We start from the raw sequence: 25,468 nt of genomic DNA, 5'->3' as shown, positions 1-25,468 counted from the left end.
AGCGTCTAGCGGAGCGACTTTCGTGGCAGAGCGGTCAAGGCATTAGACCAGCGGACTGGTGGTCTGTGTTCGATTCTTGGGCGTGGCATTTTTCGTTCGATATTTTTTGCGGTGTATATGATAATATTCTGATGATCGAAACACTTCCGTTTGTCTTTTTTGAAGTAAAACGTCGGGAGGTGTGATTAATAATCGAATAAGTATATAGTACAGTGTATTGACAGCTATTTTCTTCGTGATACATAGTACAATAATACAAATGAAGTACATTACTGCGTAATCCTAACCGATCATCTATTCGTGAGCGTTCTAACAATCAGCGGGGTGAAAATTATCATGAAACAGGCGAAACATAAATTTTTCTCGCATCATGCGCAACACACGAACGAAATGTCGCCTCATTCACACGTTTTCCGGTTCATCGTTCGTGGATAACGTATCTGATTCACATTTCTAAAAATAGATCTATCAGATATCATTTTGCCGGCCGCTGTGGCCGAGAGGTTCTAGGCGCTTCAGTCTGAAGCCACGCAGCTGCTACGGTTTCAGGTTCGAATCCTGCCTCGGGCATGGATGTGTGTGACGTCCTTAGGTTAGTTAGGTTTAAGTAGTCCTAAGTCTAGGGGACTGATGACCTCAGAGTCCCATACTTGACAAAAAAAATCATTTTCGGCGCGTACGCAGTGTCTCGAGAGACACGCGCGGACACCTGGTTATGGACCAACGCATGAACTTTGATAACATCCGCCCTCTCTTGTAATTCTGTGCCCTGCTGTGATGGATCATAAGTCTCAGGTCATGCGATGAAATTTTTTAGCTGTCCGAAAAAATAAACGTCACACGATTGACAGAAAGACACATTTCGGTGTCATCACTTTCACGGTGCAGATCAGACGAGCGTCATCATCTACCAAAGTCCTATTTAGCGCGTCATGTATAACGCTGAAAATGACGGTACACAATAATATATACCGCTTTCATGAATAATCACATCTCACGATGTTGTATTTCAAAAAAAGGCAAAGAAAAGTATTCCGCTTATCAGAATATACCTACACATCGAATTAAACATCGAATGAACGACAGCGACGACCAAGAATCGAACACGGACCAGCAGAGTGGTAGTTGGATGCCTAGGCCACTCGACCGCCGACGTCCCTCTGCTAGACTTGTCAAATCACGGTTACCCAAGGTCCACCTTTAAGACACAAAATCGTTAATAAACTGAACATAATTAACTCATAATGTTGATAAAAAAAATCGTCTAAAAGCAGTCTTAAGATGCATAACATTGAAATTACGATTTTCCGTCATCAACTTTTACCTCGATCACTGTTTCTGCCATTGAATTTGCGTTCATCATGGACGGTGTTGTAGTCCACTCTGGCCAAATTGTTTAGATTTTGCGTGCTAGCCTCTATCAACCTGAAGCCGGGGTGGTTCCTTCCGTGAGGACGCGACCGATGTTCTATCCCATTTGTACTGCATCTGAGCTTGTGCTCTGTCGCTAATGACCTCGTCGATGACGTAACGTTTAATCCTATGTTTCCTTACTTTTGAATGATTACTTTTACCCAATATATCTAAGCTCGGCGTAAAAACCAAAGAGGTAGGCACAAAAATATTAGAGAGCGTGAACAACGAATCTGATGTGCTGCTTGACAATACTAAGAACGCGGTCGCGCAAGCGCACACGGTTTTGTGAAGCTTGTCACTCAGGTAGGCGTGTACTCTCTTATAGTTCATAGGACACCTGAGAAAGTTCCTGATGACATATGACGGTCCGTCCTTGGTTCCAAAGCATCTCTATCTGGCGGGATCATCTCGAGCGACGCAACGGACCCGTTAAGTCCACGCTTGGCAAGCAGGGGAGCGGCTAATTCCACTCGGAATAAACAAGCTGTGTTGTAAACACCTGCCAAGACCTTCGACTGTTTCCAGACAGCGCAGAGGCCACTCTGTCCAGGGCTCTAGCAGTTGCGTTTGCCTCCCTAATTTGGTATTCACTCTGTGTCGTGGAGGCGGTGTGCAGATGGATATACAGTTTTGTTACAGGCTTATATGAGATGTGGTTTCCTGGATCCTATTGCAACAGTCATTAACGATATGTGCACTCGGTGTGCAAGCAATCACTGTCAAATTAGTGGAGTGCAGAGACAGCTATACTGAAGACGTAGCCGATGCTTTAATAAGCCTATGTTGCTCTGCTTCATATCACGCCATAATTTTTCAAATTCTCTCATCTGCTCACGGAGGGTACATATGAACAACTCACCTTCCATTCTATATAATATCAAATTTCCTTCAGTTTCAACTGTTACATCAAGTACCTTACTGATGTCACAGACTCCAATTATTTATCCTGACTCTATACTAGAACGATGCTTGTTATCGTCACGTTGTATGCTATTTAAACGTTAAAAGTTTGTGCAAACAGTCTGCAGGAGATCCTACTGCAGCAGTGACCGAGAAAAGTGTCTAATATATACAAGTTTTGACAAATTTTGAATGGGTGCGTGTATTTTATCCGCAGGGAAATATCCTTCTCATGTTGCTGTGGTGGCATGAATGTAGCCATATTGACAACAGCAGTTGGCGACGTCTAGGAGGAAGTTCGACGGAACTTATTTTCTATTCATCGATACAGACATGACATAGCCACATTCAAGAAAAGCAAATACATTCCTCTTATCCTCACTGATACAGGTACAGGGTCTATATTCTGCTTTCTCTACGCACAACTGAACACGCTGTATATTTCATAATGAATTAGCCGCGAAATGTTGTCTAGATATTTAAGTAAACCCTGGTATTTCAATTTGGAAAGTTCGATGTAACCATTGACCTGCAAAGAAGATGTGAAACTGCTCTTGCCTGTCCCTGTGTCTCTCATAGTATTGTTCTACTGCATGCTTGTCATGAAGATTATCATCTCACAGAAAACATATTTTCCTTATGTGTATATTCTGACGTTTGCTGGCTGTATTTCCGAAAAGATACCACACAGACTTTTTTTCTTTTATTTTGCAGCTTTCTATGTGAATATTAACTGACGTAAGTTCTCTCTTTCGTTGCAGGTCGATAAAATCGCCGGATATTTCCGTAACAGAAAAAGACAACAATATAAAGCATCATTTCAAGATAAACAGGTAAGATATCAGTTTCTCCAGCATAAGACAATCTAGCGATTGTCCGAAGCAGGAAAATGTCTGCCCGGCTCTCGGCGGCCGCTGTGGTCGAGCGGTTCTAGGCGCTTCAGTCCGGTCCCGCGCTGCTGCTACGGTCGCAGGTTCGAATCCTGCCTCGGGCATGGGTATGTGCGATGTCCTTAGGTTAGTTAGGCTTAAGTAGTTCTAAGTCTAGGGGACTGATGACCTCAGATACGCCGGCACGGTAGCTTAGCGTGTTCGGTCAGAGGTTCAAAAAATGGTTCAAATGGCTCTGAGCACTATGGGACTTAACATCTGAGGTCATCAAACCCCTAGAACTTAGAACTACTTAAACCTAACTAACCTAAGGACAGCACACACATCCATGCCCGAGGCAGGATTCGAACCTGCGACCGTAGCAGTCGCGCGATTCCAGACTGAAGCGCCTAGAACCTCTCGGCTACAGCGGCCGGCTAGGTCAGATGGTTAGCTGCCCTCTGTAAAAGTGAGTGAATGTATCAGTAATGAACTTCAACGGGCGTCAGGGGACGTCCGCCACGAACAATTGCAACGAACAAAATGAGATTTAAAAAAAAAAAGAAAAGAAATTTCTCGGCCCTCTTTCTTATATCTGCAGGGGCCCTAAGTTAATTCTCTACACGCAATACGTTGCTTGTGTTACTACAACAAATTACATGTGTTACTCGTGCCGTAGGACACTTCGCTTCGCATAAGCTGCTTGGCACTGGGACAGGAGCGAGTCACGACTTGAATCTGACACCAGCTGCCTTCCTGCCTCTGTACTTCGCCATGCAGCAGAAATTGTACTGTAAACGCTTGGGCTCAGGTTATAGATGGTGGTGCAGCTTTACAGATGATGATTTCTTATTTAAAAAAAAAATAGCACAGCACTAAAGTGGTTTGACCTTATATAGTTGTTTGCAAGATAGTCTCCACGAGCTCGTTTGGGTAGGAGAGCGATAATGTTATGAATAAGGCGAGTCGTCCACGGCCTCGAACTCGAATGCTTCAAAGGACATGTGCGCAGGACATGTGGCCTTTATTTGAAAAAGTACCATGATGATCTCTCCAATGGTAAAAAAAGTTGCGGACTAGTACCCCACTGGGATCTCCGGGAGAGGACTGCCAAGGGGGAGGTGACCGTGAGAAAAAGATTGAATAAGCAACGAAACGGTAACTTCCTACGAGTCGGGACGTGAAATGTCAGACGTTTGAACGTGGCAGGGAAGTTAGAAAATCTGAAAAGGGAAATGCTAAGGTTCAATCTAGATATAGTGAGTGTCAGTGAAGTGAAGTGCAAAGGAGACAAGGATTTCTGGTCAGACAAGTATAGAGTACTATCAGCAGCAGCAGAAAATGGTAGAACGGGAGAAGGATTCGTTATGAATAGTGGGGTAGGGCACAGAGTGAGACACTGTGAAGAGTGCGGTGATAGGGTTGTTTTTACCAGAATGAACAGCAGACCAACACCGACAACGATAGTTCGGGTATACATGTTGACGTCGCAAGCCGAAGATGAAGAGACAGAGAAATTGTATGCGGATATCGAACCGTAATTCAGCACGTAAGGGGAGATGAAAATGTAATTGTCATGGGGGATTGGAATGAGGTTGTAGGGGAAGGAGCAGAAAATTTTGAAATTTGTGTAAAGGTCTTATGAGACCAAACTGCTGAGGTCATCGGTCCCTAAGCTTACTCACTACTTAATCTAACTTAAACTAACTTACACTAAGAACAACACACACACCCATGCTCGGTGGAGGACTCGAATCTCCGACGGGGGCAGTCGCCCTAACTGTGACAAGACGCCCTAGACCGCGCGGCTACCCCGCGCGACGAGGGAGCAGAATAAAGGGTTAAGGGAGAATATGGGCTTGAGGTTGGTACTAGGAATGAGACAGGAGAAAGACTGATTAAGTTCTACAATAAATTTCAGCTAGTGACAGCCAATACTCTGCTCAAGAAGCATAAGACAAGGAAGTATACTTGGAAAACGCCAGGAGATGCGGGAAGATTTCAGTTAGATTACATCATGCTCAGGTGGAGAGTCTGAAGGCAGATACTGGATTGACTGGCGTACCCGGGAGCAGGTGTCTATTCACATCATAATTTAGTAGTGATGCAGAGTGGGCTGAAGTTTTAGAGACTAGTCAGGAAGAATCAATGGCCAAAGAAGTGGGATCAAACAAAAGTTTATTGATTGGCGACTTCATAGTGTCCTGTGCACTACGACCAGATAATGGGTATACTTGAAAGGAGAGACAGCATTGGTCGTATATTTTTGTTTATTATCGCAAAATCGATTTTCGGTCACTTAGTGACCATCTTCAGTGCTGTAATATATAACTTAAATTAGTAAGCACTGGTGTCAATAAGCTTACGGCGATCACATAGACTTGAGTCTATGTGATCGCCGTAAGCTTATTGACACCAGTGCTTACTAATTTAAGTTATATATTACAGCACTGAAGATGGTCACTAAGTGACCGAAAATCGATTTTGTGATAATAAACAAAAATATACGACCAATGCTGTCTCTCCTTTCAAAAAAAAAAAAAAAAAAAAAAAAAAAAAAAAAAAAGTTTGTTCGTAAGGATTGACTTCGTATACAGAAAAGTCAAAACAACCTTCGGTGAAATTAAAAACGAGGTTTGGTAACATTCAGAGAGCAACTAGACTTCCATTGTTAAACTCAGAGGAGAGAGCGGATAGGTGGAAAGAGTACATTGAAGACCTCTATGATGAAGAAGACTTGTCTGAAATGATAAACAAGAAACAGGAGTCTATGTAGAAGAGATAGGGGATCCAGTATTAGAAACAGAATTTAAAAGAGTTCTGGAACACTTAAGGCCAAATAAGACAGAAGGGATATTTAACACCCTATCAGATTTTATGAAATCATTGGGGGTAGTGGCAAAAACTAACTATTCACGTTTGTGTGTAGAATGTATGAGTCTGGCGACATGTCACCTGACTTTCGGAAAAATATCATCCACACAGTTCCAAAGACTGCTAGAGCTGACAAGTGCGACAATTATAGCACAATCAGCTTAACAGCTCATGCATCCAAGTTGCTGATAAGAATAATATACAAAAAATGGAAAAGAGACTTGAGGATATGTTAGATGACGGTCAGTTCGCTTTAGAAAAGGTAAAGGCACAAGAGAGGCAATTCTCACGCTGCGGTTGATAATAGAAGCAACACTAAAGAAAAATCTAGATAGGTTTATAGGATTTGTCGACGTGGAAGAAGCGTTCGGCAATGTAAAATGGCGCAAGACGTTCGAAATTCTGAGGAAAATAGGGATAAGTTTTAGGGAGAGACGGGTAGTGTTTAACATGTACAAGAGCCAAGAGGGAACTATAAGAGTAGAAGACAAAGAACGAAGTGGTCGGATTAAAAAGGGTGTGCGACAAGGATGTAGACTTTCGGCTCTACTGTCCAGTCTATGCACCGAAGAAGCAACGACAGAAATAAAAGAAAGATTAAAGTGCGGGAATAAACTTCAAGGTGAATTGATGTCAGTGATAAAATTCGCTGATGTCGTTGCTATTTTCAGTGAAAGTGAAGAAGAATTACAGGGTCTTTTGAATGGAATGAACAGTGTAATGGACACAGAATATGGAGTGAGAGTAAATAGAAGAAAGACGAAAGTAGTAGCAGAAATGAGAACAGCGAGAAATTTGACATCAGGACTGGTGATCAGACGCAGATGAAGTTAAGGAATTCTGACAGTTAAGGAATTCTAGACAGCAAAATAATCAATGACGGACGGAGCAAGGAGGACATCAAAAGCAGACTAGCACTGCCAAAAAGGACATTTCTGGCCAAGAGAAGTCTACTAGTATCAAACGTAGGCCTTAATTTCAGGAAGAAATATCTGAGAATGTACGTCTGTAGTGAAACATGGACAGTGGGAAAACCGGAAAAGGAGAAAATCGAAGCATTTGAGATGTGGTGGTACAGACGAATGTTGAAAATTAAGGGAAGGAATGAGGAGGTACCTTACCGATAAGGTAAGGGATGAGGAGGTGCTCCGGAGAATCTGTAAGGAAAGGAATATATTGAAAACACTGACAAGAAAAAGGGACAGGATGGTAGGACGTCTGTTAAGACGTCAAGGAATAACTTCCATGGTACTAGAGGGCACTGTAGAGGTTAAAAGCTGCAAAGCGAAACAGAGATTGGAATACATCCAGCAAATAATTGAGGGCGAAAGTAGCAAGTGCTGCTCTTAGATGAAGACGTTGACACAGGAGAAGAATTCGGAGTGGGCCACATCAAACCAGTCAAAAGAATGATGCCTTAAAAAAACAAAATTCAGCAAAAGGCGGGGATCCAGCTTCACTAGTCAGTCGCTCTGTACTGGCAACACATGTAAGGGGGCGGTCGGAAAGTTCCCGTTCCAAGGCCTCACTAATCCCTTGCCTACATGTTGGCGCTAGCACATAACCGCAAAGGAATCGCGCTGGGTTGCATATATGCCACAGCAACGCCCTCAAAAGGAAAGTTTTTGATCGCCCACATATAATTACTGTCCATTACTACGATCACGTCATTGAATTCTGTGCTTTAAAGTGGCCAGGAAACAATACAGCAAAAATACTTCACGAAAATGCCAGTTCTCTTTTGCATATTAGTTACTTTCATCTCGCAGTGGCCGCACTGAGTGACAGAGCTAACATTTTTCCTTGCGCAGTTCACAAGACTTTTAGATTTCAGCATAAATCATGTATTTGTCAGGCTAAACCTTAATCAAGGAAATCGGTTAAATTTATTTTTGTATGTCCATCCTCCCTATTGGAGGTTTGAGGAGCTTCGGCAGTTCTCTTACGTATTAAAACTAAACACCTAAATCCGCACTTAACGATATTATTCATTGTACGGTTATCAGTTTTGGTGGTGAGTCAGTTGGTAGTTGATGGTTGGAGAGACAACATCGTTGTTACAGTTAGTCAGCGAAAACCAGTTCATAGATGTTGGTCACTGACGAATCGCGTATACTGTTGGAGTTAACAACCTCAGCGTCAGTTAAGGCATCAAGATGGTGCACTGAAGCACCAAAACTGGTAGCCATGTAATAAATAACATCGTAACGACCACTGTGGGTGATCCATTTTACTACATTAAATTTATTGATCTTTACGACCCTGTTACACATAAGCATTTATTAAATGGCTCTGAGCACTATGGGACTTAACTTATAAAGTCATCAGTCCCCTAGAACTTAGAACTACTTAAACCTAACTAACCTAAGGACATCACACACATCCACGCCCGAGGCAGGATTCGAACCTGCCACAGTAGCGGTAACACGGTTCTAGACTGTAGCGCCTAGAACCGCTCGGCCACCCCGACTGGCCATTTGTTAAATGAACCAGTCGACCTGGTCACAATGGCACGATAAGAACAGAGATAGGCACAGTCTCATAAAAAAAGGGTTCGATGAACATAGCTTCCAAACCTAATACCCGTAAACGATTTTTTCTCACATTCGCTAATTAAGAGATGTTTACCCTGCGCAAATATTTGATATGTTATTTCTAGTTTCCCCACCATAATTCCTCTGTAAATCTTTTTCGGGGCTTCTTCGTTTCTTTTAATTCCGGAAAACTCTCCAAAAATCTTTCTTCATGCAAAGTAAATGTGTAATTACCAACTGGGTGCACATTCACGCAGACCTAAAAGTTGCAACTGTAAGATATTATTGGTAGAAAATGGACTTTCACTGAGTTTAAAAATTAATGTGCAATTCAGTCATACCACTGACGAGACAAACTCATCACTTAGAATACAAGTAGAAGACAAAGATTCAGAAAAGCCAGAATTCTCATATTGCTGAGCAACACCATCAGAATATAACAGCACAAAAGGGAAGCTATACTACAATGTGTAATTTAGGCCACTGTTCCAGCTAACGAACGCAGTCTGTACAATAATGGCACTGTTTATAAGTGATGGACCTCATGTCAAGCCAAGCTTCTGATGAAAGCTTATTTAACGTCTCGTCAACGTCGAGATCGTAAGAACTGGACCACTTTCTTAAATGGAAGGGGCTCTAGAATCGAATCAGTCGTGACATTTCAGAGACGAATCCTGAAAATCGATGTCCGGATAGAGAGCAGAACTCAACTCCTCCTCAGTCCAGTATCACAACCAATGTTTCAGTTCACACTGGAGAAAAAGTCCGAAAATTGGAGATGATCTGAACTCGTCTAAAAAACGAATGCGGTATATCAAAAAGCTTTAGGGACGATACCGATTGACAGCACACACACATCAAATGTAACCAGTGAGGACAGTGGGGTAAAAAAGGCAGAAAAACTTAAGTTATTTCTAGAACGCAACCAAATTGCTATCATGGGTAATAATGTAAGTAGCAAAGACTAAAGTAATTAGAGCATCGTCATCCTGAAAAGTTTTCAAGTGCCCCTGTTAAAAGCGACTCGTCAAACAAAAAGGTTACAAGCAAAGAGAGCGGTTCTAATCGCCGTTCAACGCCCAGCATTAAATATCCTATTGTTTCTCGTAAGTCGCTAAAAATTTTGGAATTCCCCACATCCAACCCAACGCCTTTCGCATTGGTCTACAGTTGGGTCTCCAACGACTTCATCGTTGATTAGACGTTTAATCATTGCCGCACCTTATAAACAGAGATCACAACCAAGAGGAAACTAGCAAACGAAGAAAAGGCACAAGCAGGCTAGGAACGAGTGAGGGATGGAAGTCGAAATTAGAAACCACAGAGGAGAAACAAAAAAATTAGAGAGATCGTGTGTTTCTGAAACGAAAGTAAATTTCATTTTTAAATCTTTCATTTTTCATTCATGACTGTGAAACGGACAAGTATAATTTTGTTCTTTTCGGCCAAATCCCAGTAAACACGGAATTGGGCGGGTTGTTGTCAATAAACACGGAATTGGGCGGGTTGTTGTCAATCTAGAATTTTGGGAGGTGTATCCAGCGTCAGTATTAACCAGATTAGCCAACGAAACTTCGTTCGGAAACTGGGGATTATAACTTTTTTTAGATTTGTTCCCACGACAATATTATCCGTTGACACATACAAATATTAATAATTTCTTTTGTTTGTTTGTTTAACCTGTAAGATTGGGGCCATCAGAATCTCTCGATCTTACCAGGCATTCTACATATTCTAAATAGCATTCATTACAAGATTGTTAAAAATTAATGTGCTATAGAACATTATAAAAATTAATTACTACAGTGATGAAAGAGAAAAACATAAACACTATTAAAAGCGTCCATGAGAAGTACAACACTAGTGACCAGGTTACAGGAAGGCAGATTTAAACTATGAGGACCAGTAGCAACTGACGTGACGAACGGTATGAAGAGTGAGAGAAAGAGGAATGTGATAACACACAGGGGAAAAGAAAGTTGCATCATGTATTAGAAAATGGAAATATAAAGAAACCTAAATGGAAGCATTTCTTTTACTGTTTGGCAGAGGGAAAACACTATGTTAATTTTTTGGAAAACGTTATGGGGGTGACGGAATGAAGCGTTTCTGGTGCTTCTTAGTTCAAAGGCGGACCACAACAACAGAGAATGAGTTTGTCAATTTTTTTGATAACCACAGCTAGAGTACTAGCTGTATTTCGATTATGGTGATGACAGGTGCTTAAAGACTGATGCGAGGTAGTGGGATGCATGAGACAATGAAATACCGACGAAGTAAACATAGCACGTTCTTGGAAGCTTAAGCAAGCATAGAAATGTGAAGCTAACGTGATTAACAACTTCCTGTGGTTCTTCATTCTGTAGGAATTGTACTGGATCACAAGGCACTATCCTCAGTTAGATAGGCGGATTGTGTATTTCGGTGGCCGCAACCAAGCTAACTGGGTACGCGAACCACTGACGCGGCCAAATAGACTGATGTCGCAGATGTAACGCACACAAGCATTCGTGGTTAGTTTTAACAGTCTAGCGTTCTCACTACACCGCCACGTTGGATTGCATCGCCACAGATGTGTTTCGGTAGATAGATTGATTACGTAAGTTCACTTTTCACATCTTGTGGAAATATCTTTCGAAACTTTTATAGCGGTATAGTGGCAAGTGGAAGACAACATTTTTTGCCCGATGGAGACGTTCATCAAAACATAAAATCAAGTTCTCCACTGTTTTCTTGGTGTGGTATAGGGCTACCTTCGCGAAGAATAGGAGGCTGTTGTCCACGGAATTCAGGACTTCCTCGCATTTAGTACACTGTGTTTGTGTGTGTGTGTGTGTGTGTGTGTGTGTGTGTGTGTGTGTGTGTGTGTGTGTGTGTGTGTTGCATTAAGGCGGTAGCAGTGACAGCCACTAAGTATGTCAGACCTGAAGTAAGTTAACGTATTTTTTTAAAAAATTCCACCTGGAGTATGAATAGTGTTTGTTGTAGTTGTTAGGAAATACCTTTTATAGTGCCAACCATCCTTTCCTTGCTACTTAATTGTACAATACATTTTATGAAGTTACGTTGCACTTATGCCACTCGAAATTCTTGGAAGCTTAAGCAAGCATAAAAATGTGAAGCTAACGTGATAAACGACTTCCTGTGGTTCTTCATTCTGTAGGAATTGTACTGGATCACAAGGCACTATCATCAGTTAGATAGGCGGATGGTTTGGCTCGCCAGCTGAAGCGACCGCGGGTACACAGTAGATCGAATTGAGTCTCGATCTCCAGCAGTCACAGTACGGTGTGCATGCGGTATCCCGTAGACGCGTTACCAACGAATTGCATCAACAGCTGTATTTCATTCACGTGGGTTAAACGGAAACTTACGTCTTAGCGCTTTCGACCGCAGCCTAATTTTTCTTATAGGATCCTCTTGTTCCTTATGCTATATGAAAGTCAGCCTGGAACACTGAGCATACCGAAAGCTTTCTAGACCATTTGTGCTCCCCTATTTCTTTCTTTTCCTCTTGAACTGTCCGAAACACAAAAACATTAAGTCAGCCAATGACTGTTTCGATGTACTCATTACGCGTTTTTTTAGTATTACCACTCAGTATTATTATGAGAAAGAAGTGAAATGAAAGTATTTCTATGCCCTTTTCTCAATTAACTTACTCATAACACAACGTTTTTTTAAAAACACGTTTTGCTGCTAGGTACAGTGTCAAAAGTACAGTGTCAGCCAGAGGGCAAGGAGAAGATAAAGTTTTGATTCCTGGACGTGACACTTCTTGCACCGTTAACTAAGATAGCATCCGTTATCTCTTCGATAGACCGCTGAAAAAGTCCAATAACATGTTAAGCAGTTAAAATTGTTTCGCGGTCGTTCACATAACTTTCTTTTATCGACAACACCGTTCAAAGTCTCACTCAAGTTTTCAGATAAAGTCTAATATTTTATAGGAGCAAATCGACGTTTAACTGTTTGCACCACACATTCTCGTTGCTTCCTACTTTCATATTCTTTGTGTTTCGACATGCTATTGTCGACTTAAATTTAAATCTTTTATTGAAAGTTGCTTCCTATGCCAATATATACTTCTACCTGTGATTAATCGGTACCTGGTTCTTTTATTAGTCTTCTGACTGGTTTGATGCGGTCCGCCAACCTCATCATCTCACTTGTCAGAGTAACAATTGTACCTAACGCCCTCAAGTATTTGTTAGGTGTATTGCAGATTCGTCTTCTGCTACATTTTATCCTCTACGATTGTCTCTAGTACGATGAAAGCTACTCCCTGATGTCGTAACACATGTCCTGTCATCCCGTCCTTCTTTTTTTCATTGTTTTCTACACGTTCCTGTCTTCGCCGTTTCTGCGGAGAACCACCTCATTCTTATCAATCCACCTAATTTTCAACATCTTTCTACAGCATCATATCTCAACCACTTCGATCCTCTTCTTTCCCAGTTTTCCCACAGTCCACGTCTCACTACTACACAGCGCTGAGCTCAAATCTTCTGAGCCTAACTATCAAAATAATGATATTTGTCATTATTACCGACTTAACGTATGCAGCTGTAATATAAAGCTGCTGCAGCCACGAAAGTCGTACAGGCAGCCTGTGGTCAGGTACTTCGCTCTTGGCTAGTATTTGCCTTTTCTTCTACTTCTACACGGTTACTCTGTAATACACACTTGAGTGCTTGGTTGACGTCTATGTCTCGACCATTCCACTCTCGAGTAGCAAGTGGGAAGACGTTAACACCTGAGTGTTTCCGTGAGAGTTTCATTTCTCTTATTTTATTTCTCTCTGTGATGTAGGAGTCAACAAAATATTTTCGCAATTGGAAGACAAAGGCGGCGACTGAAATTCTGTGAAAAGATCTCACCGCAATGAAAAAGGCTTTTGTTTTAATGGCTGCCACACCAACTCTTTCCCCTACTTCGCGATAGCAAAAAACCAGCTGCTCACGTTTGAACTTCGTCGACTCCCTCCATCAGTCAGGTAAGGACCCCCACATCACAACAGTACTCCCGGCAGAGGACGGACAAACGTAGTGTAGGCAGTCTCTTTAGTAAGGCTATTGTATCTTCTAAGTGCTCTATAATTAAAGTGCAGTCTTCTGACCACCTTCCCTCTCAACATTTTCTGTTACAGGGTTCTACTTTAAGCTGTTCGTAATTGTAATCCTTATGTATTTAGTTGAATCGACAACCTTTAAAACGACGATTGCAAAGTCGGAAAAGCTAAATACAAAATTAATTTTGATTGCATTACAGTTCCGAATCACCTTAGGTTAAAACATAAAGGAATGTAGAACGTAGATGTTAGAACTAGAACATGGATGTTAGAGTTTGAGAAGAACCATGTAAGTTACACCTCCGATTTTTTAATTTTCTGTGTCACTACTAACCAACAACGATTCCGTGGCACAGTCCAGCTTCAAAAAGCATAGCCCACAGAAGTTAAGTCTGTCAGATAAGCAAGGGTCACCCAACGAATCGGGTTATCAGCAAGCTGTCGCAGTTCTTACGTAAGCAGCAGAAAAACGGACCAACCAAGCCGACTCACAAAAGTTTTACAACACTGTGTATAGTCGTTTAGCTCGTAACATGGGTCTTCCACTATAGTGTTTCCTTCGTAACAGGTATTAGTGACACAGTTCTACTTGTATGTTAAGTTTTTACTGTAAGTGATACGCCTTCCAATCTCCATTTATTTATCACCAAATACAGGTGCTTCAACTCTTTCTTTTTTTCTCAGTTGTACATTCACGCCTGTTAATAGCAGCTTTTCGTCCTTTTGCCCTCGGTCACTATGGCAAAGACAAAATTTTGATCAAAACTGTCGTAAGCTGTTGTTACTTCTTGCGCAAGAAGTACGCGTGGTGTCTGATGTTACTCGTACTTAAGTTATTCGGCATTCTTACAGTCATCAGATGACGACAGGCTGTTTAATATGTTCGTTTACAAGTAGTATATCATCAGGATACAGTTCGTGATATTCTGAGTGCTAATGCCATTGTTGTTCATTGTATTTAGGTGGAGGTAAATATTTTATGATTTTTCTTTGCAGTTGTTACAAAAGGAGTTGTCGCTCAAAGACGTCTAAACTCAAAAGGATATGCCATGTACGAAGCTGTTGCGCAGTGTTCAGGCACTGGAAATCTTGGATGAGACGGCTACCAAAGAAACTCCCAATTTTCAAGCACTCTTCGTGTCTGTTGATCTGTAACAGGACTCTGAGACTGTCTAAATGGAAATTGTCCATACTACCCTCTTTGTACTTTCTCGCAAAGAACACAACTGGAATTATGATGTCCTGAATAGTTGAACATTAAGCTGCACTCTGGTTCACTACTAAACGCGCCAAAGCACAAAACTGAACAGACTAGCTGTGTGTGTAACCGTCATTTTCAACAAAAGAATTGGGATTAGTTGCCCAACTCATCCCCGGCTTCAGTTACACGTAATAAGATTTTATTGAATCATTCTAAAAGAATAGCTACGGTCGATGACGTAAGTATCGTAGTGTTGATGCAACAACAATAGTAGAGTAGTTATCAGATTTATTCGTTACCGTATTATTTTGAGGAAGTTGCACTCAGCTGTGATCCCACTTCCCATCTATAAAGTGTCGGGCTCGCTCATGCTCATAAAATACCTCTATACGTCGTCCAGTCAAACCTCACTTCCAAGAATTCTACTTATATAGCAATAAGGCTTCCTGAAGCCCCTTTAAGTCACTAACATATTGTCTTATTTAATTTTGTTCGTATATGCTCCTTCCGTCTGTGCGAGGCGTCGGTGGCAATCTGTTCATTCCAGTGACTGTTCTCTCTGGGCGAAGGAAACCCATTCAATTGTGCAACATAATAAGTACACTATTATATGGAGCCTCTACACGCGAATAATAGCCCCCAGCGATGTCTGACGCAATACAAAAAACGTCAGGTGACATATAACGAAAAATTGAAATACGCCCCAGTCGTGCAGACGGATCCTTATTCTTGTTTACAAATTTACAGAGACCTACATTAGAACTGTTTCGACGAGAAAAGGAAATCCGGCCGGCAAATTAAAATTCTAGTTTTGATTTTCCTCTATCAGTTGCTTCCTGTGAAAACTACTAGTGAAAAATTATGCTTGAATTCTTCGGCGAAATTTCATTAGTTGCTCGTGAACTAATATTTTGAGGTGAGCAAATTCTAAACTCAGAGAGGAAATATTAACAACGAATGAAACACACCTCTTATTAATATTGTGTACAGTTTCATAGCCGGAGCGGTTCTAGGCGCTTTAGTCCGGAACCGCGCTGCTGCTACGGTTGCAGGTTCGAATCCTACCTTGGGCATGGATGTGTGTGATGTCCTTAGGTTAGTTAGGTTTAAGTAGTCCTAAGTATAGGGTACTGATGAGCTGAGATGTTAAGTCCCATAGTGCTTAGAGCCATTTGAACCATATGAGCAGTTTCATAACATCAGTTTCATGACACTCTAATCAAAATGGCACTGCTTACACAATTCTATTTCTGACTCAGTCTTGGGAACTTCGTGCTAAAACGAAGTTTCCTCCATGTAGCAAAGTATAAGGGACGCCACTGAGTTAAATGTGTTGTCCTGATTTGCGGGACACCATCAACCGTATGACATACCTGACATCATTAAACACTACTGAAATGTTTGGGATTTAACGCAGACAAAGATATGGTGATCATGAACTCGCCGATACCTTCATTTTCGTTGCTTTGTCATATAATTAAAATGAAAATGTCGTTCATAACGTGGACTTGAATAGGTTACGACCAGGTCGAGCGCCGGAAATCGAAGCGGTATTAGTTACCTTGGCAACAGGAGAGGGTTGTGCACAGCTCATAAAATTGTCACATGAAATGAACTTTGTTGCATGTTGTGCCGTCTCAAAGCACCGAAGAATACAAAAATACCGACAGAGGAAAAACGAATATTTTGGTGTTGGGTTACAGGTTGCATTAGGTAGAATTGATCAAAGTGTGTGATTACGAGACTACAGTACACACGTGTATCACAGCAATAAATAGCGGTGCGACTCCTGATGGAACGCTATCAGAAACCTGACAAATATAGATAACGTCCGAATCGTAAACAGTCTGACTATGAGAAGCAAGTGTGCGGATAGCTGAGCAGAAGGTCTCAGCCGTTCTATCTGTTGAAGTGCTCTCGTCTGCCAGGCTACAGTTGCGCGAACCGAAAGCCATGCAACGGTATGTAATTGCGCCCGATTACTGCATGATATTTCAGTTGCAAATTTATCGTCCATCGTCATATATACATTTTTAAAAAGGAGGACAATTATTTTTCTGAAAATTGGTGCATGCTCCTAGGACTTGAACTATTTATCTTACTCGCGTCCACCCTTTCTGAAATTTGTAATAAAGCTGCCGACAGTGCTTTTAGTTATTCTGTTCCGCAAGGAGCTGTAGCGTTTATCGCTGTGCGAGTGACTTCCAGAATCATATAGGAGAAGATGATTTTCTTAACATCGTTTGTCTTAGTTTTCCCAAATTGTATTCTGAAAAATATAGCATCAGAAGTTTACACCATGTATGGCAGAGCTGTGGTTTCGACATTGGACCATTATTCACAACGTTGTTGTTGTGGTCTTCAGTCCTGAGACTAGTTTGATGCAGCTCTCCATGCTACTCAATCCCTTGCAAGTTTCTTCATCTCCCAGTACCTACTGCAACCTACATCCTTCTGAATCTGCTTAGTGTATTCATCTCTTGGTCTCCCTCTACGACTTTAACCCTTCACGCTGCTATCCATTACTAAATTGATGATCCCTTGATGCCTCAGAAAATGTCCTACCAACCGATCCCTTCTTCTAGTCAAGTTGTGCCACAAATTTCTCTTCTCTCCAATTCTGGTCAATACCTCCTCATTAGTTATGTGATCTACCCATCTAATCTTAAGCATTATTCTGTAGCACCACATTTCGAAAGCTTCTATTCTCCTCTTGTCTAAACTATTTATCAGCCATCTTTCACCTCCATACATGGCTACACTCCATACAAATACTTTCAGAAACGACTTCCTGACACTTAAATCTGTACTCAATGTTTCTCTTCTTCAGAAACGCTTTCCTTGCCATTGCCAGTCCACATTTTATATCCTCTCTACTTCGACCATCATCAGTTATTTTGCTCCCCAAATAGCAAAACTCATATACTGCTTTAAGTGTCTCATTACCTAATCTAATTCCCTCAGCATCATCCGACTTAATTCGACTACATTCCACTATCCTCTTTTTGCTTTTGTTGATGTCCGTCGTACATCCTCCTTTCACGACTCTGTCCATTCCGTTCAACTGCTCTTCCAAGTCCTTTGCTGTCTCTGACAGAATTACAATGTCATTGGCTAACCTCAAAGTTTTTATTTCTTCTCCATGGATTTTAATTCATACACCAAATTTTTCTTTTGTGTCCTTTACTGCTTGCTCAATATACAGATTGAATAATATCGGGGAGAGGCTACTACCCTGTCTCACTCCCTTCCGTTTGTGGAGATGACCATCGACGTAGTGTAGCATATGTGTGATTCACCCGAAGAGCCGACACGATTCCACTGCTACCATGTAAAGGGATGGTCTGCCGCGGAGCTCCATGATCAACAATATACTATGAACGGTGTGCCCCGAAACGATATTAAAATTCTTCGCTGACCACATTTCCGTATCTAAACTCTAAACATAATAAAAGTCAACTCACAATTGAGCAGAGAGGCTATTCTATAAATTTGTTGGACCTTCGTAGCACTATGAAAACCTCGTTTAGCATTTATAGCAAAATAAAGGTAGCTACGTATAGCGTAAGCTCCCAGCCCCTGCAAATTCTCCGACAGTCACCTTTCCATTCCACGGTTCATCGCCTCACACCTGTTCGATTATCTGAACCTGTCTGTCAAAAAGTATTACAGGCAGTGAAACTCGTAGTTTTCAATATTGACTATAGCCTAGATCTGATAACATTCTTCGAAAAAAGAAAATGCATAAAATTATACTGCATTTCGGTATGGCGACAAACAAAAAAGTCAACATTAATAAAGACTTGTGTACTATTCCACGTGTTGCCGGATTTCAGATAACCTTGAAAAAATAAGAAGTAGATGTCTCGCAGTCATGACATGTATTTAACAATAACTACTAAACCGAAGACAATAATACGAGATGCGAATACAGAACTGGAATCTATACACCACCCACAGTTCATAGGTCACCTGCAACTGGCTTCTGTCAACATCCGCCGTGTCTCACGCAACAACAAAATAAAAATACAGTTCAAAGTCACTAGGAAAAGTCCCACAAACACCACACTAAAGTTTCAAAGGAAACGAAAATAGTTTTGCTTTCAATGAAACCCACGCTAAGTCCGCCTCGTTCATTGAGCACCATCTTCTACTTACCTATTCGGTTCCACATCATAATCTGAGGTCTTTCGTGGGCTCCTAAACACTCGTTAAACGGGAACACTCGTCTAGGAAGACGAAATGCTTCAACCCAAAATCCACGTCCGCGCGACAGAACGCATAGAATCTCTCAGTACTCCAGCTAAAAATAACAAAATTATTTTTTTGTATCGGTTATGAGATTTTTCAGACCTGAGTACACACTGCTTGATAATCACTAAACATTCACGTCAGAAGACGGTCGTTACGGACCAAGATTAATAACCTAATACAAAGAAAAAAATAGTGACCAGTAACTGGAATAAAAAACGCACAAATGACTTCTTGGATCACTGCGAAAAATTTGCTGCGACTATTTCGTAACTCGTGAAGAAGTTGATGATTATCACGAAAAATCATCTCCCGACTTTCGAAATACACTACGGGAACACTCCCTCCGCCCCAGAGGCCACTAGATCTCGATACCCCGCGAAGGCTGCCGGCCTATCCGAATTTTACAAGCTCCAAAAACACACCGCGACATTATTTGAAATTTAGATATACCAGTCAGTCAGAACCAGGAGTATAATGTACATACATTCATTAGCCGTTTTCTGTGCCAACACCTTCTGAACCACCTGTAAGGTCCTTGTTGCTGGTAGGCCTTTGTTCCTCTGCAGCGGGTGTTATAAAACACAGGCAATGATGAGGAATCACAAACCTTTCACCCAACCGTGCAGGCGCTGGCAACAATTCATTTAGGAGGCATATGAAGAGACTGGTCCATAACCTCCCCATGGTGGGCACAATAGCCACCTGAAGAGCACACAAGCGCGGCGAGGAAATGGGATGTTCTTATTGTGAACGTAGTAACTGAATGCTACTGAATTCAGCCCAAACATCAACATTAGCAGAAAGCTGTTACCTAATGGTGGCTGATTTGCACACTTGCAACTGAACACTTATTTGATAGGGTGGCACTATAACAAAGATGTACCAATACAATAAGAAATAACACTTTTATTGACAGTAAGTTACAAATGGTACATAAATTGTACAAAGTTTAGTGCGTGGTACTTAATGTCCTAAACCTGACAAAGTGTGACTATAATTAAAGTTACAGTTTCAAAACGGTGTAAAAAAATATCGAAGAAACGAGAAACTTCATCGAAAAAAAATTAACGAAATTTTTTCCGCTAGATGGCACTGCAAGCGTTACAGCGTAAACGGGTTCGGCTACAAATGACAGATGAATGGCAACACGATGGCTGTCTTGCGAGTTGCATATTAAACCAAGCGTACTGTGCAATGTCCATGGCCGCGAAAGTTTGGCATTCAACAGTTGTGGCACTGTTGGTTGGATAGGCACAACCACCACGACAAGGTCGTACCACATTGAATGGGAAAATTTGTCTTTTAATAGTCCAGAGCAAAAAATCGCGTAAAACCAACAACGGCATCGGTTTAAACTATCATGAGACTGACACAAGACATGGTCAAAATGATGTCAACCGCTTCCTGTCACATGTTACATGTCGCACAACAGATCGGAGTGTCACAGGGGTCACGTTCAGAATGTATTACGCTATGCGTGCCTTCAGTTCAGCTACGTTTGTAATCCGAGCACTAAACACAGCATCTTTCAGATGACTCCATAGCCAGAGCCCACACAAATTGTCAGATGATTTGGATGGCCAGGCTGTAGGGAAATGACGGCTGATAATTCTAGCATTTACGAAACCCCCTGCAGCAGCCGTTCCACTGGCTGTGCATCAAAAATAATCCTCAACACACATAAACGCTGTTGAAGGGTTGCAGTGATGTCGGTACACAAAAGACTCTCACTAGCTTTTGCCACTGACGCTACAGGTAAAAGGTCCAACAGGACCCTTCCCGTCGAAAAAATATTGTTCTACGATAAACGACGCCACGATCCATCACCAAACAGAATGCATCGGTATTGGTTGATGTGCGAGCGGATTTTCCTTTGCCCATATTCCACAATGACATGTCCTTCAAGATGGAAATGGGCTTCGTCTGTCCACAGAATGTTCCATGGCCATTAATTGTCCACTTCCACGCGAGCAAGAAATTCTACAGCAAACCATTGTTTTATGGCGAGGCAACACGAAGCCACTCCTGACCATCACCAGTTTTATGTGGATAGCACTGCAGGATGTTTCGTAGAATTTTATGCATCATGTTCACAAGCGTGTCCAATTTTCAGGCAATTCCCCAAGCACTGCATGTTTGCACACCATCCCTCGACCCCTCGTGCAATGCTGTAGCCACATCTACTAACGTTGGATCAGGTTTTTTCCTCCCGCTTCACCACTGGCCTTCAAAAGAACCTGTCCTTCCGAATTTCGTAGTCATTTCCTCCAAATCTCAGGCATACATCTACATCTACATCCATACTCCGCAAGCCACCCGACGGTGCGTGGCGGAGGGCACTTTGTGTATGCCTACATCGGACCAACGCCTATTTTTCGTACCCTCGAGTGTCCGGAACTTCTGCAGAGCTAATGGAGCACATCACCATTCTTGTAAAGGAGCACTATCAGCAGCACGCAGTCATGCCGAGTGTCTCAGACACAAACTGAGGAGCAGCCTTGTTCCCTACATCTTTTGTTTTGCGTATTCTGCCACTTACAGCACCATCTAGTGGTAAAATTTTCGTAATTTTTTTTTTGTTTCCATGTTTCCCCCCTTCTTACATAATATTCTGTTTAAATTTGACGTCATTTTGGTCCGTGGTACATTCTTTACAACAGTTTTGGGACTAAGTTATATTAAAATAGTCCCATACAATGTTATCTAAGCAACTTTGCTGTTTCTTGGAAGCCTATATCTTGCCATTCTGATTGTAACTGAGCAGGCACTTGATAGTCCAATTACTCGGTAAATAGCAAACGCTAGGTAGGAAGGTAGTCTTCAGAGCACTATAATGAGTTAATAGCAGGCACTGAAATGCACCGTCTAACTGCCAGTTTGTAAGTGTCGGAGTGTCTCGAGCGCACCAGGTTTTGGTGCCTGTCAGGAGGAGGATTCTCGTGTCTGCCGCTAGGAGGTGGAAGCAAAGTAGTCCATGGTTGACAGCGTTCCCTATTGCCTGCTATCCACTCTGTCAGCAGACGTACCGACGCGTCAGAGAAAGTGGCGTGGAAGCTGAGAGAGGTCCATGTTTGTAAGCGCCGGGCAGAGGCTGCTGCACGGAACTGAGAGACGCCAGGCGAGTGGCTGTGCCTGTGTGGTGGTGGCCTCTCGCGCTATTTATTGGGTACTTCTTGCTTGTTACACAACACTTCCAAAAACTTACGACGGAAATCATTCAAATAATGACGTTTATTTTATTGTAAGAAACGCATAATTGAAATCTACGAGGGTCGTTCAATAAGTAATGTCCCATACATTTTTTTTTTTTAAAAAAGTCATTAATGTCCTTACAAGGGAACCTCCCCATCGCACCCCTCTCAGATTTAGTTATAAGTTGGCACAGTGGATAGGCCTTGAAAAACTGAACACAGATCAATCGAGAAAACAGGAAGAAGTTGTGTAGAACTATGAAAAAAATAAGCAAAATATACAAACTGAGTAGTCCATGCGCAAGATAGGCAACATCAAGGATAATATGAGCTCCGGAGCGCCGTCGTCCCGTGGTTAGCGTGAGCAGCTTCCACTCTCGCAGGTATAAGTTCAGTCAGGTGCTGCGAGGTTCCTTGCGGAATGGCAGTCCATTCTTCACGGGGTGCTGCACTTAGGAGAGGTATCGATGTCGGTCAATGAGGCCTGGCTCGAAGTCGGCGTTCCAAAACATCCCAAAGGTGTTCTGTAGGATTCAGATCAGGATTCTGTGCAGGCCAGTTCATTGCAGGGGTGTTATTGTCGTGTAACCATTCCACCACAGGGTGTTCATTATGAACAGCTGCTAGATCGTGTTGAAAGATGCAATCGCCGTCCCCGAATTGCTCTTCAGCAGTGAGAAGCAAGAAGGTGCTTAAAACATCAGTGTAGGTCTGTGCTGTGATAGTGCCACGCAAAACAACAAGGGGTGAAAAACACGACCACACCAAAACACCACCACCTCCGTATTTTACTGTTGGCACTGCAAACGCTGACAGATGACGTTCGCCGGGCATTCGCCACAACCACACCCTGCCAACGGATCGCCACATTGTGTATCGTGATTCTTCACTCCACACAGCGTTTTTCCACTGCTCAATCGTCCATTATTTACGCTCCTTACACCAAGCGAGGCGTCGTTTGGCATTTAACGGCGTGATGTCTGACTTATGAGCAGCCGCTCGACCATGATATCCCAGTCTGGTCACCTCGTGCCTAACTGTCATAGTACTTGCAGTGGATCCTAATGCACCTTGGAATTCCTGTGTGGTGGGTTGGGTAGATGTCTGCCTATTACACATTACGACCCTCTTCAACTGTCGGCGGTCTCTGTCAGTCAACAGACGAGGTCGGCCTGTACGCTTTTGTGCTGTACGTGTCCCTTCACGTTTCCACTTCACTATCACATCAGAAACTGTGGACCTATGGATGTTTAGGAGTGTGGAAATCTCGCGTACAGACGTATGACACAAGTAACACCCAATCACTCGGACCACTTACAAAATCTGTGAGTTCTGCGGAGCGCCCCAGTCTGCTCTCTCACGATGTCTAATGACTACTGAGGTCGCTGACATGCATTACCTGGCAGTAAGTGGCATCACAATGCACATAATATGGAAAACGTATGTTTTTGGGGGTGTCCGGATACAAAAATGGTTCAAATGGCCCGGAGCACTACGGGACTTAACTGCTGAGGTCATCAGTCCCCTAGAACTTAGAACTACTTAAACCTAATTAACCTAAGGACATCACACACATCCATGCCCGCGGCAGGATTCGAACCTGCGACCGTAGCGGTCGCGCGGTTCCAGACTGTAGCGCCTAGAACCGCTCGGCTACTCCGGCCGGCTGTCCGGATACTTTCGATCGCATAGTGTACGACTCACGTTACAAGCAGTGTCTGTTATTGAAATCTTGTGTGCCGAAAAAGAAACCGTGGTGAACATCCATAAACGTTTGTGTGCAGTGTATGGCGATGCTGCATTTGATAGGAGTGCAGCTGGGCGATGAGTAAAGAAAGTTACAGCCTCAGGAATGCAGAAACAGAGCTCCATGATCAGCCGCGCTCGGGACGGCCTGTCGCAGCCACTGCTCCAGACATGCTGAATCTTGTGGATGCCATTATCTCTTTGGTCCGCTTAAAGATTCTCTTCGGGGAACACACTTTGAAGATGACGAGATTGTCAGCAATGCAATGAATACATGGGTACTCCTACAGGACAAGATCTTTTACCAGCAGGGAATACATAATGAGATTTTCACTCTGCAGCGGAGTGTGCGCTGATATGAAACTTCCTGGCAGATTAAAACTGTGTGCCTGACCGAGACTCGAACTCGGGACCTTTGCCTTTCGCGGGCAAGTGCTCTACCAACTGAGCTACCGAAGCACGGCTCACGCCCGGTCTCACAGCTTTACTTCTGCCAGTATCTCGTCTCCTACCTTCCAAACTTTACAGAAGCTCTCCTGCTAACCTTGCAGAACTAGCACTCCTGAAAGAAAGGATACTGCGGAGACATGGCTTAGCCACAGCCTGGGGGATGTTTCCAGAATGATATTTTCACTCTGCAGCGGAGTGTGCGCTGATATGAAACTTCCTGGCAGATTAAAACTGTGTGCCCGACCGAGACTCGAACTCGGGACCTTTGCCTCTTGCGGGCAAGTGCTCTACCATCTGAAGGTAGGAGACGAGATACTGGCAGAAGTAAAGCTGTGAGACCGGGCGTGAGTCGTGCATCGGTAGCTCAGATGGTAGAGCACTTGCCCGCGAAACGCAAAGGTCCCGAGTTCGAGTCTCGGTCGGGCACACAGTTTTAATCTGCCAGGAAGTTCAGGGAATACATGCTCTTCCACAACGTTGGCGTACGGCCGTAGAATGTGGTGGAGACTACGCAGAAAAATAGGAGATGGACAAGGTATGTTGATGTACACTACTGGCCATTCAAATTGCTACATCACGAAGATGACGTGCTACAGACGCGAAATTTAACCGATAGGAAGAAGATGCTGTGATATGTAAATGATTAGCTTTTCAGAGCATTCACATAAGGTTGGCGCCGGTGGCGACACCTACAACGTGCTGACATCAGGAAAGTTTCCAACCGATTTCTCATATACAAATAGCAGTTGACCGGCGTTGCCTGGTGAAACGTTGTTGTGATGCCTCGTGTAAGGAGGAGAAATGCGTACCATCACATTTCCGACTTTGATAAAGGTCGGATTTTAGCCTATCGCGATTGCGGTTTATCGTATTGCGACATTGCTGCTCGCGTTGGTTGAAATCCAATGACTGTTAGCAGAATATGGAATCGGTGGGTTCAGGAGGGTAATACGGAACGCCGT

The 25,468-nt window shown here is 42.7% G+C and overlaps 2 protein-coding genes across 4 annotated transcripts in view; one reads left to right on the top strand and one right to left on the bottom strand.

Moving 5' to 3' along the window:
- The window catches only part of LOC126414911 (epidermal retinol dehydrogenase 2), a 288,608-nt gene that overhangs the window by 197,377 nt on the left and 65,763 nt on the right, over positions 1 to 25,468 (top strand). For 2 of the 3 annotated variants that reach the window (XM_050083391.1, XM_050083389.1), the window contains exon 2: positions 3,078 to 3,149. Coding sequence is in view for 1 of the 3 variants with exons in the window: in XM_050083389.1 (XP_049939346.1) it covers positions 3,078 to 3,149 (72 nt within the window). In the remaining 2 variants the exon portion in view is untranslated. Of the gene's footprint in view, positions 1 to 3,077; positions 3,150 to 14,167; positions 14,233 to 25,468 lie in introns of those variants that run through there. The other variant, XM_050083390.1, reaches the window with a different exon arrangement.
- LOC126455193 (calaxin-like) overlaps positions 1 to 25,468 on the bottom strand; it is a 210,949-nt gene that overhangs the window by 182,211 nt on the left and 3,270 nt on the right. The window lies entirely within an intron of this gene.

This window comes from Schistocerca serialis, chromosome 1 (genome assembly GCF_023864345.2).
Source record: "Schistocerca serialis cubense isolate TAMUIC-IGC-003099 chromosome 1, iqSchSeri2.2, whole genome shotgun sequence".
In the NCBI taxonomy this organism is placed as follows: domain Eukaryota; kingdom Metazoa; phylum Arthropoda; class Insecta; order Orthoptera; family Acrididae; genus Schistocerca; species Schistocerca serialis.
Note: the sequence above shows the minus strand (reverse complement) of the source record. Positions and strands in the feature narration are given on the sequence as shown.